Source organism: Procambarus clarkii, chromosome 18 (assembly GCF_040958095.1).
Source record: "Procambarus clarkii isolate CNS0578487 chromosome 18, FALCON_Pclarkii_2.0, whole genome shotgun sequence".
NCBI lineage: Eukaryota > Metazoa > Arthropoda > Malacostraca > Decapoda > Cambaridae > Procambarus > Procambarus clarkii.
The window spans coordinates 10,850,488-10,868,484 of record NC_091167.1 but is presented as its reverse complement, the minus strand read 5'-3'; the positions used below and the strand labels follow the sequence as shown (position 1 = coordinate 10,868,484).

Here is a 17,997-nt window from a genome sequence, read left to right as displayed (position 1 = left end):
TCTCCCATTCGGGTTGAACCTGGCACCTCGCATTTTCACACGCCTAACTCGGGTTGTGATAGTGCGTCAGCGTCTTTTAAGTGTTCGGGTGCTGGCCTACCTCAACGACTGGCTGGTATGGGTTCAGAGCTGGTCTGCTTGTCTTCTCGCCAGGAATTTGGTTCTTTCCCAGCTCGCCGGGTTCGGGTTCTTGGTGAACTGGAGGAAATCCCATCTGGTCCCCTCCTAGGTTCGGACTTGTTCGGTCTTGTTTGGGACTCTCGGACTGCTTCCTTTCGGAAGCCCCTGCTTCGCCTACGGATCCCTCTGGAATCTCTGCTTCACCTACGGTCCCGCCTTTGCCGTTTTCTGGGGGGCTCCAGGTCACCTGGCAGTTGCTCGAGAGACTGTACTGGAGCCTGAACTTTGCGATGTTGGTCTACCCGCCGGGTCGGGTTTGACTTCGTCGGCTGTTCTGGTTCCTTCAAGAACATCCCTTCCGCCTCTTTCGCTATCACTGTGTTTGACCCCCCAGGGACATTGCAGTGGTTGCTGCATTGCCGGCTTCCTTTTCGGGTTTTTTGGGGTTCAGTGCCTTGGCACCTACCAAAGCGTGTCGTCTCTTGGCTGAGGCTTTATGACCAGTGTTCACCAGGCCGGCCACGGGCGGTGGGGTCTGTCCTTCTTTCCATTCCACAGTATGGTGCGGGAGTCCACGGCGGTGTGGTTTTCTCTTCAGAGAGTTCGTGTTGCCCGCGGATCGACGATCCAGCTCCATTCGGACCACTCCCTGGTGGTTCGTTGTCTGAACCGAGGGGGTTTGATGCGGTCCTTGGGTCTTTGGGGCTGGTTGCTTTGGGTGACTCGTCTGCCGAGTTCTCGGGGTTTGGCTCTCCTGACAGTTCACGTTTGGAGGTGTCCAACATCCTGGCGGACGGCCTGTCTCGGTTCGTTCCTCTGTTGATGGAATGGACGGTCGACGCCGACTCGTTCAGTTGGCTCTGCCAGACTTTCGGGCACCCAGAGGTGGACTTCTTTGTGTCGGTGTTGTTGCGACGCCTTCTCATAAATGTGTGGCGCCCTTCCCCGATTATGAGGTTGTTGGAGTTGATGCCTTTCAGCAGCATTGGTCAAGGTAGGGGTTCTTGTACCTCTTTTTCCCGGTTCAGCTGTTGCTCCAAGTGCTGACTCGCTTGGAGACTTACCAAGGGAGAGTAGTCCTCTTAGCCCCGTGGTGGCTGGCCCAGCCTTGGTTTCAGGCGCTGCTTGCTCAGCGTCCGAATCGGAAGATTTTTCAGCGACTCCGCCTCTTTCAGCAGATCGGTCTGGTACATCACATGGCTGGTTTGATCTCCTCAAGTCTTTACGTGTGGTATATTTTACTCTGGTCTATCTGCTCCCCGGTGGTTCGTTGCCTGAACCAAGGGGGGTTCGATGCGGTCCTTGGCTCTTTGAGGCTGGTCACTCTCCGGGTGACTCGTCTGCTGAGTTCTCGGGGTTTGGCTCTCCTGACGGACGGCTTGTCTCGTTTCCTTCCCCTTTCCACGGAATGGACGGTCGACGACGACTCCTTCAGTTGGCAACATAGCCAGACTCCGGACGTGGATCTCTTCGTGTCAGCGTGGTCGAGGTGTCTCTTGGTATACGTGGCGCCTTTCCCCGACTGCGAGGCCGTCGGGGTCGACACCTTCAGGCAGGTCTGGGCGAGGTGGAGTTACCTTTACCTCTTTCCCCCGGTTCAGTTGTTGTTCCAGGTCCTGGCTTGCTTGGAGACTTACCAGGGAAGAGTTGTCCTTCTGGCTCCTTGGAGGCTGGCCCAGCCTTGGTTTCAGGTGCTGTTTGCTCGTTGTCCGAACCCGAAGGTCTTCCCGCGGCTCCGCCACTTTCAGCGGATCAGTCCAGCCTGGTACGAGGGTGTTTCGGTCCTCTCCTCGAGTCTTCGCGTTTGGTGTTTCTGACTCGGGTTTACCATCACTTGTATGGTGCACAGGTGGCGTCGTTGTTGGTCTCTCACCTGCGTGCGTCGTCTCAGCGGCAGTATGAAGTTTCCTGGCGGTCCTTCCAGTTCTTCTTACCACTGCGTTGGTCTTCGGTCTCTGATAGGATTGTTCTGTCCTTTATCTCTTGGTTGTTCCCAGGACCATTATCTTATGCCCAATACTGTCGCCTCGTATCGTGCGGCGCTGGCAGAGCCGCTTCAGCTTGCTTTCGGTGTTGATGTTACTTCTACCCCGTTCCACAAGCTGTCTCGGGCATTGTTTCACCTCCGGTCTGCTCGTGCACCTCCTGAGCCGTCCTGGTCCTTGGACCGGGTGCTCTCGTTTCTCTCTTCTCCTTGGTTTGTTGTGGCCCCTTCCGTTCGAGATTGCTTTTCTAAAGCTCTTTTTCCTGTTGACTTTGGCTTCTGGGGGTCGGATAGGGGAGCTTCATGCTCTCATCCGGCGCAGGGGTTTCTGCTCCTTCAGTCCTGGTGGTCATTTTGTTCGGTTGCTGCCGTCTCCTTCTTTTCTAGTGAAGAATGAAATGGCTGCGTTTCGGAGGAGGCCTTGGGTTATTGATGCTTGGTTGGTCAGGCTGTGGGTGCATCATGGGCTGTGTCCAGTTGCGGCCCTCCGCCGTTATTTGCGCGCCACGGCTTCGGCGGCCGGGGATGCGCTTTGGGTTGACCCGGTTTCCCTCTTCCCTGTTCCCGGGCTTGGGTCTCTCGGGTTGTGCACAGGGGTTATTAAGTCTAGCCATCCTGCGGGTTATCCCCGTGGTCACGACGTTCGTAAGTTTGCGGCTTTGGCTGCTGTTTCTGGCAACGTGTCTTGGGTTGACATTCGGGCTCTGGATTTTTGGAGGTTGAACAGGGTCCTGGCTGCATGCTACCTTGTAAATGTTCTGGGGCCAGGTAGGGCCTGTGTTGCCTTGGGTCGGCGGTTGCAGCCAGTTGTCTCGACTTTGCATTGAGGAGTGAGGACGAACCGCTTCCCGGGTAAGTCCCTGTTTTTCCTTATCTTTGGGTAGTTAGCTCTGGGGAGCCGACAGGGCTCCCCCCCCCCCCCAGAAAATCGGCATTGAATGTAATAAAACGCCATTTTCTGGGAGAGTCCCGAAGGCTCCCCGGCATCCCTCCCTCCCTCCCGGTCGGCGGTGTTTTTCGTGCTTTCTGACATCCAGCCTAAGAACTGTAGTTTGGGTCGCTGACGGATGGGTCTGGAGCTCCCCCTTCCCCCCTCCCGGGAGTGGGGGGGGGTTGAGCAGACAGCAGCGCGGCAACATGATGGCGACATGCTAGCTTGCTAATTTTCGTTTTGGGAGTTCTGTCCACCTGTTCGGCTTTTGGTCGCAATAATTTTACCAGAATAGGGGTTTGTTTTGGGGTGCCCACCTTTCTGGGGGCCTGTCCCAGTCGATGGCAGACATAGAATGCTCCCAAGCACAGGGGGGTCTTTATAGGTTATTGCTCCTCGTGCCTCTCTAGAGGGGGCTAGGTTCTGGCTCGTGGTCCCCGGTAAGCAGAACTCCATGCATTGACTGATGCCAGACAGATATACATATCCATCCAGCCTGGATAGCTCCGGGGAGCCTCAGAGACTCGCCCAGAAAATGGCGTTTCATTACACTCGGCGCTGGTTTTCTGGGGGGAGCCACTACGGCTCCCCAGAGCTAACTACCCACAGAGGAAAAGAATAGGGACTTACCCAGGAGGTGGTTGCTGCTCACTCCTCAACCCGAAGTCGAGACAACTGGCTGCATCCGCCAACCCAAAGCGACACAGGCCCGACTGGGCCCAGGAGTTTGGAATAGTGGGGATGAGGGAATGGAGAATGGTGGGTAAGACAAAGGGACAGGCTAGTGGGGCATGGTGGGAAGGAAGAAGTGAGTGGGGAATGGTTGGGAGGCCGAGGAGATGGGTGAGGGGGGGAATTGTGGGGGGGGACTGGGGGACAGGGAAGGTTCCAGGGGGACAGGAATATATACTAGCAGTACCCGGCCAATGCGTGGCCGGGTACTGCTAGCATATATATATATATATATCTATATATAAAAATGTAAATGGCTTTTTGTTCAAAATAGCTAATCTCGGAAAGTTCTTCACCGATTGCTTTGAAATTTTCACACAACGTTCGATTCACTTTTGACATTTATATAGATGTCACGTCTGTGACTTTTTTTGTAAAAACTGTATTTTTTCAAGTGTTTTTCATGGGAGGGAGATCTTCGAAACCTCTTTATCGATTACTTTGAAATTTTGACACAATGTTGCATTCGAATAGGCGCGTGTTTTTATATACCTCCTATATGCATGCCTCACCTGTGACAAGAAAAATCATGCTTTTTTTTGAAAAACAGCGCCATCTGTTGGACGTAAGAGCAACACACGCTGAAATCTCCAAAAGTTCTTCATCGATTACATTGAAATTTTGATAAACGTTCCATTTGAATACACTCATGTTTTTATATACCGAATATATAGATGCCACACCTGTGACATGTAAAAACATGCTTTTTTGAAAAACAACGACATCTGTTGCACGTAATAGTAAATCACGCTAGACTAAATATGTTACGATTCCTTTTCAATGTTTCCGATTGCATTGATCAATTAAATTTTTAATAAATGTTGATTTATTTTCATTTTGATTTAATTTATTTTGTGTGACATTGCGTTGAAATTGAGCTGTGTTGTTTACCATACCGTTCATTTCCTGAGTATAGTTTATTTTTGTATTTTTTCATTTTTTTCATTTAGTTTATCTGTTTTTTCTTATATTTCAGTGATGGGAACGTCAGATCATTTGATGTTCTTAATTTTCTGTTGGGATCATCAGATCGTTTAGGAATGCATCGAACTAGGGAGTGGGAAATGTTGGGGAGGACAAGGGGACGGGAGTGGGGGATTTTGGGGAGGACGAGAGGACAGGGGAGGGGGTAATAGTGGGGAGGACAAGGGGACGGGGGAGGGGGGAATGGTAGGGAGGATGAGGGGATGGGAGAGTGGGGAATTGTTGGGAGGAAGAGGGGGACGGATGAGTGAGGAATGCTTGGAAGGAAGAGGGGAAGGGTGAGAGAGGAATGGTTCTGAGGATGAGGGGACGGGGCATGGGGAATGGTGGGGAGAACTCGGAGACAGGGAAAGGTTGCTGTGGCCGGGTAGTGTTTTAATGTATTTGTAAACATAAGCTGCCACACATTGTTACTTGATGACTAAGTACCATAATATGGATTTCATCCCAATCAAGATAAGTTCAAACTCAATTGTGATTGTTTAACAAGAATAGTGCATGTAGTAATGCCATCTTGGCTTAACACCTTCATCTGAATATTTAATTTTCCTCCAATCCTCAAATTAACTTGAATACACTTACCAATCTGTCATTATCCACTCATTCAACATGCTCAAACCATCTTGGTATGCTCTCATCGGTAAGATATTGCGTTGGGATTTCGTACTGTGTTACTGTTCTTGTACATTATCACGCTATACTTGTTGCTATGATTATTTTACCATACTATCTTTCAGCATACTATACTTTATTGCTATATGTATAGGTACAACTCTATAACGTATTTATTACAAGTGAATGGTACATCTGCCACTATCATTATGATTTTATGAAATTGATACTATACCAGGCAGAAAATATCTAGGCGTCAGTTGATGCCAACCTACAGATCTCCCCTAAATTGTGCAGCTATTTAAAAGTACTACATCAAGGTTCACATGTCAAAAATAGTTATCAAATGGGGGAAAATATCACATGGCAATTGAAGCACAGGAGAAAGTTGCAGATAATGATTGGAGGTAAGGTAAGGGTTAATAAATAATCAGTATTGTACTTTTTGTTGCTATTTATGCTATTATTTGCTACTGGTATCATAAGTTATTCATTCCATGTGCATTGTACAGTACAAGGCATACTAAGTAGGACAGGCATACCAAGTGATGCTGTGGCAACTTATTGGCTCATTTACTGCATTGTATACAGTACTCTATACATAAACTTACTGTATTCTCAGCCAATCTAGTTTATATATGTACTTAAGTTTGAAGTTTGAGGTTGGCTGTTTGCAAATCTGTGTTGGAGTTATGACCTGCATAATTAACATTTGTGTATTACGGTGGATAGGTGCTGGACTTGCAGACACGCAAAGTGAAGGCCATCAAGGTGGTGGAGCTGGAGGGGGTGGATGATGCTACGTTGAAATCTTACAGAAATGAGATTGATATCTTATTGAGGCTGCGCAAGTCAGACAGGATAATCCAGCTCTATGACTAGTAAGTTATCAAGTGTAATTTGCATCCTTAATGTTATGAACTTTAGTGTATTTTTTCTCCTCATATTTGTTGAAGGGAAGAAGTCAGTAACAGTGCTTGAGGGGAAGAACATTGCATTATGTTATTATCATCATCATCTAGGTTTAGAACCCAGCATTTGTCTGCATTAAGATGAATCTACCAAACTTTTGTCTGTTTTCGACAACCAGATCTCTAGATTTGTGATTCCGTAAAAAATTTAACCATTTTGCTTAACCTGAAATGTACACATTCGAGCAGTCCACTTAACCTTTTGAGATTGCAGCCCATCCTCCTGTTTGTGTAGTACTTCTAGGAAGGATGAGGGCCATAGTACAGTACATATATTGACAAAGAATGCAATTAAAAAGTAGAAATCGGTACTATTGAATTTGGACAAACCGGGAAAACAATTTTCTACTTGCAAAGAAAAACTAAACTACCCAAACCTAACCTTCCTAGGCCTAATACATGCTATTTGAGGCCTAATATAGGACACGTGTGTGCTATACTAGGCCTAGGAATATTTAAGTTTGGTTTTTTAGCTTAATTTTTTCTGGACTGTATACAGTGAATAGTACAAAATTGTACTATCTAATTGCTTAGTACATCAATGTTTGCAGTGTGGTGCACATAGTTACCATCAGTACTGTACAGGAGAATGGGTTGTGAGATTGATGCATTCAACACATCAGTATTATGGTGCTTTAATTTTAACCAAGATATTCCACTTTTAACGGATTTATCAAATCCATAAATAAAAAGTAACAATTAGGTGAGAGGACTACCAGTTGATTGACAGTTGAGAGCCGAGACCAAAGAGCTAGATCTCAACCTTCGCAAGCACAACTAGGCGAGTACAGGTTGACTCAGAAGCCTAACTTTGTTGCCTAATAGCAATTTTGAGTTGAGAGTTTGTATCCTGTTCTATTTATTTATGGTTGGATGGTGAAGTGTAACAAAGTAAATTTAAAAGCTAGGAAGGGTAAAAGGCTGGGAAGGAGGGATGAGACGAAAAGTAAATACTGAACCTAAGAGTAGATACAGGATGAGAGCTACGGTCGTGATGTTCCATCTTACCAGTACTGTACTGTCATATGATGCTCTAAAGCTACTGACACCTTAGGCATCCATCACCACCTAACTTAAGTTGTTCCAACCATCTACCACCCTGCTTGCAAAAGAGAAATGTATAATTTTTTGGGCATCTTTGCCTTCTTAGCTTGAACCTATGTCCTCTTGTTCTTTAAGCTGTCGATTCTTTTGTCAAAATTGTTAATTCTTGTTGTTATTTTGTACTTTATTATTTTGACGAATTTTATTCCTTTTTTTTATTATTATTTCATAAATAGTGATCATGTCCTCTTTTTCTTCTATCTTCTAGCTTTGGTATATTTAACACCTCTAACCTCTCCTTGTAGCTCCTATTTTTCGGTTCCGGAATCCATTTAGTTGCACGTCTCTACACCTTTTTTTAGTTTAACCACCGTGCTGCGCTGCATTTATTGTGAAATTCCCCCGGTGCGCATGAAATAGTGTTCCCCAAAAATAATTTTTTCTTCGTAAAATTATAAATTCTCTTCCCTGAACATGTCTGTGTAAAAATAAATACCAAATTCCACTTACTTTGGCTGTGGGGACGTGGACAAGGTGCGCTGTGACATCATCAGGGCCTTTCGCCCGTGCGTGAATCGCCCAGACACGGTCGTGCCGGCCATTCAAGCACCAGGTGTTGCCACAAATATATTTTCAATATTTGTTTTATGTATTTCCAATGCGGTTTTATTAGTTTTTCTGGGGGGAGCCCCTATGGCTCCCCGGAGCTTACTAGGCTGATATACTAATGTCAGACTTTGGCATCAGTCATGTGTATGGAGTTCTTATGGGCCTACTGGGTACCACAAGCCAGAACCTGGCCCCCCTCTAGAGAGGCAAGGGGAGCAATGGCCTATAGAAACCTCCGTGTAATTGGAAGCATTTTATGTCTGCCATCGAACGGGTTAGGCACCCAGAAAGGTAGGAGTTCCAAAACAAACCCCCTATTCTGGTGAAAATTGCCACCAAAAGCCGAACAAGTGGATAGAACTCCCCAAACAAAAAACGAGCAAACTAGTATGACGTCATTCGTCTTCGCTCTGCTGTCTGCGCAGCTCCCCCTCTCCCCGAGAGGGGGAAAGGGGAGCCCAAGACCTACCGCGCCGGCGATCCACAACCAAGTTCTTGAGGGTGATGCTATCGGCTCGGTTGTATGCTCTGGCTCGGGTCTTTTTGCGGCGCTGTGCCTTGTGTGTGGCTGCTTTCTCCAGGTGTAATTACCTAAGTGTAGTTACAGGATGAGAGCTACGCTTGTGGTGTCCCGTCTCTCCAGCACTCTTTGTCATATAACACTTTGAAATTACTGACGGTTTTGGCCTCCCACCTTCTCACTTAACTTGTTCCAACCGTCTACCACTCTGCTTACAAAAGTGAATTTTCGTATATTTCTCCGGCGGCTTTGTTTCATTAATTTAAATCTATGACCTCTTGTTCTTGAAGTTCTGGGTCTCAGGAATTCTTCCCTATCAATTTTATCGATTCCTGTTACTATTTTGAACGTAGTGATCATATCACCTCTTTTTCTTCTATCTTCTAGTTTTTGCTTATTTAATGCCTCTAATCTCTCCTCGTAGCTCTTGTCCTTCAGTTCTGGGAGCCACTTAGTGACATGTCGTTGCACCTTTTCCAGTTTGTTAATGTGCTTCTTAAGATATGGGCACCATACAACCGCTGCATATTCCAGCTTTGGTCTAATAAGTCGTGAACAATTTCTTTAGTATTTCTCCATCCATGTATTTAAAAGCAATTCTGAGGTTAGAAAGTGTAGCATAGGCTCCTGCACAATGTTCTTAATGTGGTCCTCAGGTGACAGATTTCTATCTAGAACCACCCCTAGATCCCTTTCTTTGTCAGAATTCTTTAAAGATTTCTCACATAATATATAGGTTGTGTGGGGTCTATGTTCTTCAATTCCACATTCCATAACATGGCAGTTATTCACATTAAATTCCATTTGCCAAGTGTTGCTCCATATACTTATTTTGTCCAGGTCTTCTTGAAGGGCATGACAATCATCTAGGTTTCTTATCTTCCCTATTATCTTAGCATCATCAGCAAACATGTTCATGTAATTATATATTCCCACTGGTAGATCGTTTATGTAGACAATGAACATTACTGGTGCAAGAACTGAACTCTGTGGTACTCCACTCGTGACATTCCTCCAATCCGATACCTTGCCTCTGATTACGGCCCTCTTTTTTTTCTGTCTGTTAGGAAATTTTTCATCCATATTAGTAGCTTACCTGTCACCCCTTCAATATGTTCCAGTTTCCAGAACAACCTCTTATGTGGAACTCTGTCGAAAGCCTTTTTTATGTCTAGATAGATGCAGTCAACCCAACCATTTCTTTCCTGTAAAATCTCTGTGGCTCAATCATTAAAACTGAGTAAGTTCGTTATACAAGATCTTTCAGATCGAAAACCATACTGTCTGTCTGATATATCGTTTTCCTCCAGGTGTTCTACCCTTTTAGTTTTAATTGTTTTTTCCTATATTTTGACTATTACACGTGTCAATGATACAGGTCTATAATTAAGGGGGTCTTCCCTGCTTCCACTTTTGTAGATTGGAACTATGTTAGCCTTTTTCCACACATCAGCTACAACTCCTGTACACAGGGATGCCTGAAAAATCAGTTGAAGTGGAATGCTGAGCTCAGGTGCACATTCTCTCGGAACCCATGGTGGAACTCCATCTGGACCAACTGCTTTGTTCTTACTTAGCTCCTTGAGCATTTTTTCCACTTCGTCTCTAGACACCTCTATGTTGTTCTCTGGAATTCTTATTTTGTCTGGTTCCCTAAAGATTTCATTTTGTACAAACACACTTTTGGAACTTTTTGTTTAGTGTTTCACACATTTCCTTTTCATTTTCCGTGAATCTATTTCCCATTTTCAACCAATGAATATTTTCCTTTACCTGCAATTTGTTGTTTATGAATTTATAGAATAGACCTGGTTCTGTCTGCAATCCCTTTTTCGAAATTTCTTTCTGCCTCTCTCCTCACTGCCGTGTAGTTGTTTCTCGCATCTTTGTATCGCTGGTATGTTTGGGGGGTTTGGCCTCTTCCTGTATTATTCCATTTTTGTGTCTTTTGGTCTGTGGCCCTCTCTCAATTTCTATTAAACCAATCCTGTTTCTTAGTTCTGCATCTCTATTTTGGTATAAATTTTTTTGTGCCTTTATCATACATTTCACAAAACTTGACATACATCTCATTCACTTCCTTGCCTAGCAACAAGTCTGTCCAATTATACTCACTAAAAAAAATTCTAAGGTTGTAATAATGTCCTCTCCTGAAGTCAGGTTTTTCAACTGCTTCAACCTCCTTATTTTCTTCTAGATTATAACGCATTGCATACTTTATTCCCAAAAAGACATGGTCTCTTTTACCCAAGGGAGGAAGGTACTGAATGTCAAATATCTCTCCCTCCTTCCTGGTAAATATCAAATCTAGCATGGAGGGAACGTCCCCTTTCCAACTTGATCAACCAGGCTATGACTCCTACGTCAGGCTGCGAGCAGCCGCGTCCAACAGCCTGGTTGATCAGTCCGGCAACCAGGAGGCCTGGTCAACGACTGGGCCGCGGAGACGCTAAGCACCGGAAGCACCTCAAGGTAACCTTCCCTCATCCTCGTAGCTTGTTTAACATGTTGATACAAGAATGTTTCCAGGATGAGGTCTACAAGTCTACAGGTCCCAAAATCTTCTGTTTTAGCTTCATATGCTTCCCAGTCTATGGTTTTCAAGTTGAAGTCACCGACTATCAACAGTCGTGATCTATCGCTTTCCGCTCTCGCTATAATCTCTATCATTATTGTTATAAGACCTTCTCGTTTACTATCTAGCTCCTCCTTTGACCATGTGCTGCTTGGCGGTGGACTATATGCATTTATGATCATTAGTTTATCATCTTCATGGCAGATCTCTAGTGCTATTATGTCAACTTCTTGTGGATTGGCAGTCATTATTTCCTTCACCTTTAGGTGTCCTTTCACCAACACAGCAACACCACCACCTTTCCTAATTTTTCTGTCCCGTTTCCAAATTGAGGAGCCCCTTGGGAATATGACCTCATTTAAAATAACATCTTTTGTCTCCGTCAGTCTGGTCACAGCTGCAGACAGACACAATGTCTGGTGTCTGCAGCTGTATTACATCACTTAACTCCAGTATCTTCGATCTCACTCCATCCAAGTTGGTGTATGCAATCTTCAGGAACTTGTTCCCCCTCTCCTTATTCTTCACTCCCCCTCTCTCTATTGATTTTGTTGGTTTACCTTTATGTACCACTTTACTGGTCTGCCTACTCCTAACACTTTGTAAAAAAAGAATTGATTTCTTCTTCATTCCTGCTCTCATTTAAACGTTTTGCCTCGGCGATGTTCAGTTTCAGCTTCTCTTTGTCTTCTTTTGAAAGATCTCGTCTTAACGACCACACTTTCCCATCTTCATCACTTTGTAATTTTCTAGCATTCCTTAGTACTTCTTCCATCTGTTTGGCACTGCTTAGGGTGATCCTCAAAGGTCGATCTTTCCCTTTTACGTATCTGCCTATTCTCCTGTAGTCGCACACATTCTCTATGGTAGTAAGACCTTCTACGAGGCCAACAATTTTATCTACTACTATTGCTTCTTCTACAGCTCTTTCTGACCTAGATGTTATCTCCTTTTCTTTGCAACCAAAAATGATCAGGGACTTACTCCAATCAACTGTGTTTTGCACCAACTTTGGATTAGATGCCAATTCCTTTCTCACTTCCAGCCTAATGTTTGTTTTATCTTGGTTGCTGCAGTGTTTGGCTTCCTTTACTCCAGTATTCCAAAAATAAATTTGATGGAAGCTTTACTTAACTCTTAGACAGCGGTCATGGAGAACCAGCCTATGCGGAAAAAATATAGAAATTAAAAAAAATATAACTTTTCATTATAGAACTATAAATTTGGATGCAAAATGTAAGAAAACACAAAAATAAGTGATTATTTATTGTTTCACTGGGTGGAAGTATTCTGGAAGGGTGTGTGGTGGGTGTGTCAACACCCGGTGCCCGACCCTGATGATGCTCCCTTTGTTATCCTCGGGTGTTTCACTAATTGTTTGTCACTTGTTTCTCTTCATGTGCAATTGTATGTGTTGAATACAGTAACTTCATAAATCACATAACAATTCTTTTAATAAAATGTATTTCAATTGATGATTGGTTTACCTGGTATACTCCATCAAGAGAGATACAAGAGATATATCATTAAGAGAGTAGTTAAAAGGATATGAACTTAATATAGAATGGTGTTGGGCTCTAGGTGATGACATATGACCTATTTGGCACCACACGGGCAAGAGTATTGAAATAATGGCATAAGCCACCAATGTGGCGCGCGCACACATGACAGTTACTCCTAGTACACACAACCATGAAATGGTAGGAGGATTTTTTCATGGGGTCAAGGTAAACTCCATTACATCCACATACAGCTATTATATCCATATTTGCATCATACATATAAAACCCAGACATTAATTGTTTATATTGCCGTACGACAATAACCGCATTACCCCGTGAGTCGACGAATGATGATGATCGCTGTCTAAGGGTTAAAGTTATTGGGTTACAAAATAGGTATGTTGCCCACTGGATTGTTTCAAGCATAGGTTAGTTAGATATATGAATGAGTTTGGATGGATACAAATAGGAGTTGCCTAGTGTGGGCCAGTAGTGTCCTGCAGTTTTGTGTGTTCCTATGTTTTTGTGTTTGAATCGGCCATTAGTTATCAATTGTTTGCTTTCATGAGTGAGGAGAGCAACAACCACCTGAGCCTTGTGATGGAGAAGGGTAACGACGACCTGGCCACCGTCATAGCTAGCGCTCGGGGCAAGAAGGCAGCACCCATCTCCTCGTATACCATCCAACACTACTGGGAGGGAATGTTGCGGGCAGTCCAGGCTATTCACCAGGAAGGTAAGACAGCATCATTGTATTTTGTTTATCAATATTGGCTCTGGTAAGTTAATTATAAGGAGAAAGCACTTAAGCTAGTATGAATGTATAGCACTTGAAAAGGATATCAGGATGGGACGAAGAAACTGCTAAACCACTTGGACAATTGGGGATTGAATGTCAGCTCGGTAAGATGCAAGGGCATCACTCTACCGATAAGTCAAAGTGGTTTGGTTATGTTAGCTTTGAGTATTTCATTTAGTTTGGTTTAAAGTTACAGAATGATCCTGTTAAAGTATCTTTGAATTTATAATTTTATTAGTTAACTATAGTTATTACCCCATTTTCAGACTAAATACTCTACTGTACTTGCATTTTTTGGGGGTAAAATATTTGACCTCAGTTTGAGCATTTCCTCCCATCTTAAGGTTTTAATGAGGAGCTTGAGTAAAATACTGTACTTTCCATCATAAAGCTGACAACATACTTTGTCTTGAGGCTAATTAGATAATTTCACTTTTGGTTTGATTTTCTGACATGCACCTCTAAATGTGATTATTATTGTTGTATAGAAATCACCAATATGCAAATCTTGAGTAATTTAATGACCAACTTATGAAAATAGAATACTGCCTAGAAAACCTCAAATACTGCCCCAAACATCATCTTGCTTGGTGATTTCAACTTCAGGCACCTAACATTAAAAAAATGTGGCAAATAGTTATACCAGAGAATTCCAGGAAGCTGTCAAAATAAAGTGACCTCTTGCAGGTGTATGATACTGTATTTGCCTTAATATAAACCAGCAAACAGTAGAACCAATTAGAAAACAAATCTAGAACTTAGTTTTACAAATAATGATCAATTGATTAGGGACATCATTTTACAAATATACATTACTCCAGTCACAACCTAATTGAAGTTAAGACTGGCATGGGCAATGTGCAGCCAGTCTTGGATTCAATAGAAGAAGAATTCAGCAAATTCAATTTTAATGACAAACCAATTAACTGGAAACAAACCAAGACCTTGCAGAAATATGATGGGAAGAAGAGGAGATAGTGCAAACCTAAACCAGTGCTTTGAGAAGAAAGACAGTTGCACTAGAAATATGTGCAAATCACATATAGATGTGAACTGTGGGATCTCCAAAATGCTGATCTTGGTGAGCTTAATTGTGAATGGAGGAAATTTTCAAGATGAATCTTGGGAGTCCATCCTCGCACTAATTGCAATCTCATATCAGGCCTGATGTCCACACCCACCTGAAGAAATAGTTCACATACGAATGGAATCCTTTTGTCTGAAAGGACTCGCCCATCCAGCACCTTCCCTTCGTTGCAACCAGCAACGAAGAGAAGGTTTTCCCTTCGGCTCGTAATATCTTTCTCAAAGCTTTGTTTTTGTTGGCTGTTGCCTCTGGCTGTAGGGTTAGGGAGCTTCAGGCTCTTATCTTCAGGCAAGATTTTTTTTCCCCTTTGGTTGTAATGGGTGATTTGTTTTCAACCTTCTCCTTACTTTCTGGTGAAGAATGACTGCTAGCTTTCAGAGGTGTCTGTGGGGTAATTGATGCTTGGTTGGTGTGGCCAGGGGGAGGGGTGCATTGCTTGTTTGGTGGAACTCCTCTTCCCAGTCAGGCCTGTGTTCTATGCCTGGACCATATTTTCTGGTCCAGTGTTTTTATGAAACTTTATGCTTGCTGCCTCTCCTCCTCCCTGGTAAGTCATGTGTTCTCCTCTGTTATTAGCTTCAGGGAGCCACCAATGGGCACCTCCAGAAAACCAGCTTTGAAAAGAAATGCCCCTTTCTTGGTGAGCCCCAGTGATTCCCCGACTCCCCCCCCCCCCCACCTACCAGGTATGTCTGTGGTTCATTAGCTTCAGACTGACCACCTGGTCAGGTGGTGTTGGGACCCAAAAGATGGTGAACTATGCCTGACCAGGATGAAGCCAGAGGAAACTGGTGGAGGTCCGTAGCTATTTTAGCTGCCAGGCGTGACATGTACCTGCACATGTACACTAGGGGTGTTTGGTAGCCAGGTCCGAATGAACTATTGCATTTTGAGTGATTCTTTTGCAGTATCTGTTTGCTGTTTCAGTGCTTTGTGTTCAGGAACAATGCAGTTCTGTGTAATGTCTCGTCTGCTTTTGTGGGTGTGTTCTGCTGAGGGTGAGCATAACAATCCCCCTGCTCTTTGTGCCTCTGTTAGGGGGCCAGATTCTAGCTCTAGATTCCCAGTAGGCCAACAGAGCTTCTAAGATTGATGCGAGTGTGTATAGGGTGACATCTCTGCAGGTTAGCACCAGGGCTTTGCCGAGAAAGGAGCATTTTGTTACATTTAATACAGTTTTTTTTTTTTGTGCAACTTGGGTGACAGTATTGATTAATTACAGAAGGTATTTTTATGGTTAGAATGCCTGGTGGAGCAGTGAATGGTGACAGTGTGTGTGAAACAGGGCACTCGGATATTACTCATTGAAGGCGGCTACTCTTCCATGCTAGTCTGGAATGGTTAACAAAACAGGTTTAAATTGGAAAAGTATTGCAGTATGAAATTGGTTAGTTTTCTTACAACTCCCCACTGTAGCTTTCTTTTTCTTTTTTTGAGCCGCCTAGTGACTTGTTATGGTAGAGTACAATATTTAACAAATTTAAAGGCAATTTGTAATTTGTTTTATGTATTTATTTCATTGGTAACATTTTATTTACAGGAATCATTCACTCTGATTTGAAGCCAGCCAATTTCCTCTTGTTCAACGGAATGGTGAAACTTATTGATTTTGGGATAGCTTCATCCATTCAGCAAGACATGACCAGTATTGTTAAGGACAGTCAGGTGAGATAAAGCAAGTCCTGCTAAATTTTCTGTGGGGAACCCTGTTGGCTCCCTGAAGTTATCTTACTGATAAAGTGCCATACTACTCGAGTGCCATCAGTCGCAGAGTTCTTTGTTGCCTACTGGGGACAATGAGCCAGAACCTGGCCCCCTCAGAGATGCGCAAGGAGCAATGGCCTAGGATCACTTACATTTAAAGAATATCATATTTTGCCATCGACCAGGGAAGGTCCCAGAAAGGTAGGCAAATCAACACAATCAAAATTGTCTGGTTAAAAATTGCGAGTTCCATAATCAAAAAAAGCAAAAGCACTCCCCCAGAAAGAAAACAAACAAACAAGCAACACTTCATCCAACTAGGCCCCCCCCCCCACCTCCACAGGGGGGGGGGAGGGCAGTTTTGGAACCCACCAATTTAGTTCTTTGATGTTGTGCCGAGTGGTCGCTCTGGCTCTTATATTCCCATTTTCTTTGGTGTTTTGCCCTTGTGGCAGTGTTTTAAAAATGGATGTGTGTGTGTGTGTTGCCAGGAGTTTAGAGTACTGGAGTAGCATGTGCTTAGGGCCACATTCCCTAGGTGCTCTGTAAGTGCTGCCCTTGCATCTCGGGGTTATTTTCCCCTGGGACATTCAGGAATCACACCCCGTTAAGGGGCTTCCTTGCTTGTGGTTGTTCTTGCCCTTGGGATGTCGGGGGTCTTGGGCTTTCTGTCTTGTCTGTCTTTTTCTGTTTTTCTTTGTTTGCTGGTGGAGCACACTAAAACCTTGAGCAGGCATTACTATCACGTGGTGGCCGATGTTTCTTTCTGGCTGCTAGTTTGCTTTTTTGTGAGATTTTGAGGGTTTTCTTTTGTTTTCATTTTGGTATTTTAGCCTGTTGTGGCAATGGAGGTCTGCCTAGCTCCTTATTAGGATTAGTCTAGGTTGTGGTGATAGTCCTCCTCTGTTGCCCCCCAAGGTTTCACAACTGCTACTTGCTGTCGATTTGCCTGCTTCAGGCAGGGTTTACCGGCTTGGCTTGCCCCCTGTGCCTGGGCCCTGGAAAACCCCTGTGGGCTCGGTTGTACCATGGTGGTACTTCCAAGCTCTCACCTTGGGCGAATTGAAGGGTAGTCCTTCGCCTCTGCCTTACGGAGACGATCATTCGTTCTGCCTCAGTCTTGCTGCCTGTTGGGTCCGGGTGACACCTTAGTCCCGGGGGTCTTGTGGGATTTGTTCTCCGCTTGTGCTCCAATTTCTCAAACTTTATCTGATGATTTCAGGGATCAGGCAGCGGCCACGTTGCATGATCGGTTCTTCTTGCAACTGGTCGGGTTGGAGGCCCTGAAGGTAACTCGCTTGGGTTTTAGGGACTCGGCTTTGGGGGATTTGGTCATTTCCTTCCCTTTTTCTACCCATGTGGGCGTGGTTTGCCCTGTTCCTCCTTCCCACCCCTTTCCATCCCTGCTGCCGGCTCCCAACCGTCTGAGGTTTCGGAGTTGGAACGGGGTTTAGCTTGGGACGAGGCTCAGGTGGTTTTAAGGGCTGCCCCTTCCAATGTGGGCACAGAGGTGGTTGAGCCCCTCTTTTCCGCCGAGGCTTCTGAGTCAACCCAGCAGACTCTCTTCTTTGAAGCCTTTACTTCTGGGGTAGTGGGTGTGGATGAGGGCTCTGCCCCAGGCCCTTTGTCAGTACTTGCCTATTTGTGCTTGCGGGAGTTGAGCTTTGGCTCTTTGGTCCCGCCTCTCAACTGTCAATCAACTGGTGTACGGATTCCTGAGCCTACTGGGCTCTATCATATCTTTAAAACTGTATGGAGTCAGCCTCCACCACATCACTGCTTAATGCATTCCACCTATTAACTACTCTGACACTGAAAAAGTT

At 44.5% G+C, this 17,997-nt stretch overlaps 1 protein-coding gene across 2 annotated transcripts in view; it reads left to right on the top strand.

Annotated features, from left to right (window-relative positions):
* The window catches only part of Mps1 (Monopolar spindle 1), a 143,880-nt gene that overhangs the window by 64,283 nt on the left and 61,600 nt on the right, over nucleotides 1–17,997 (top strand). For both annotated transcript variants that reach the window (XM_069326255.1, XM_045733494.2), the window contains exons 5-7: nucleotides 6,096–6,244; nucleotides 13,154–13,320; nucleotides 16,011–16,135. In XM_069326255.1, coding sequence (XP_069182356.1) covers nucleotides 6,096–6,244; nucleotides 13,154–13,320; nucleotides 16,011–16,135 — 441 coding nt within the window. The remainder of the gene's footprint in view (nucleotides 1–6,095; nucleotides 6,245–13,153; nucleotides 13,321–16,010; nucleotides 16,136–17,997) is intronic.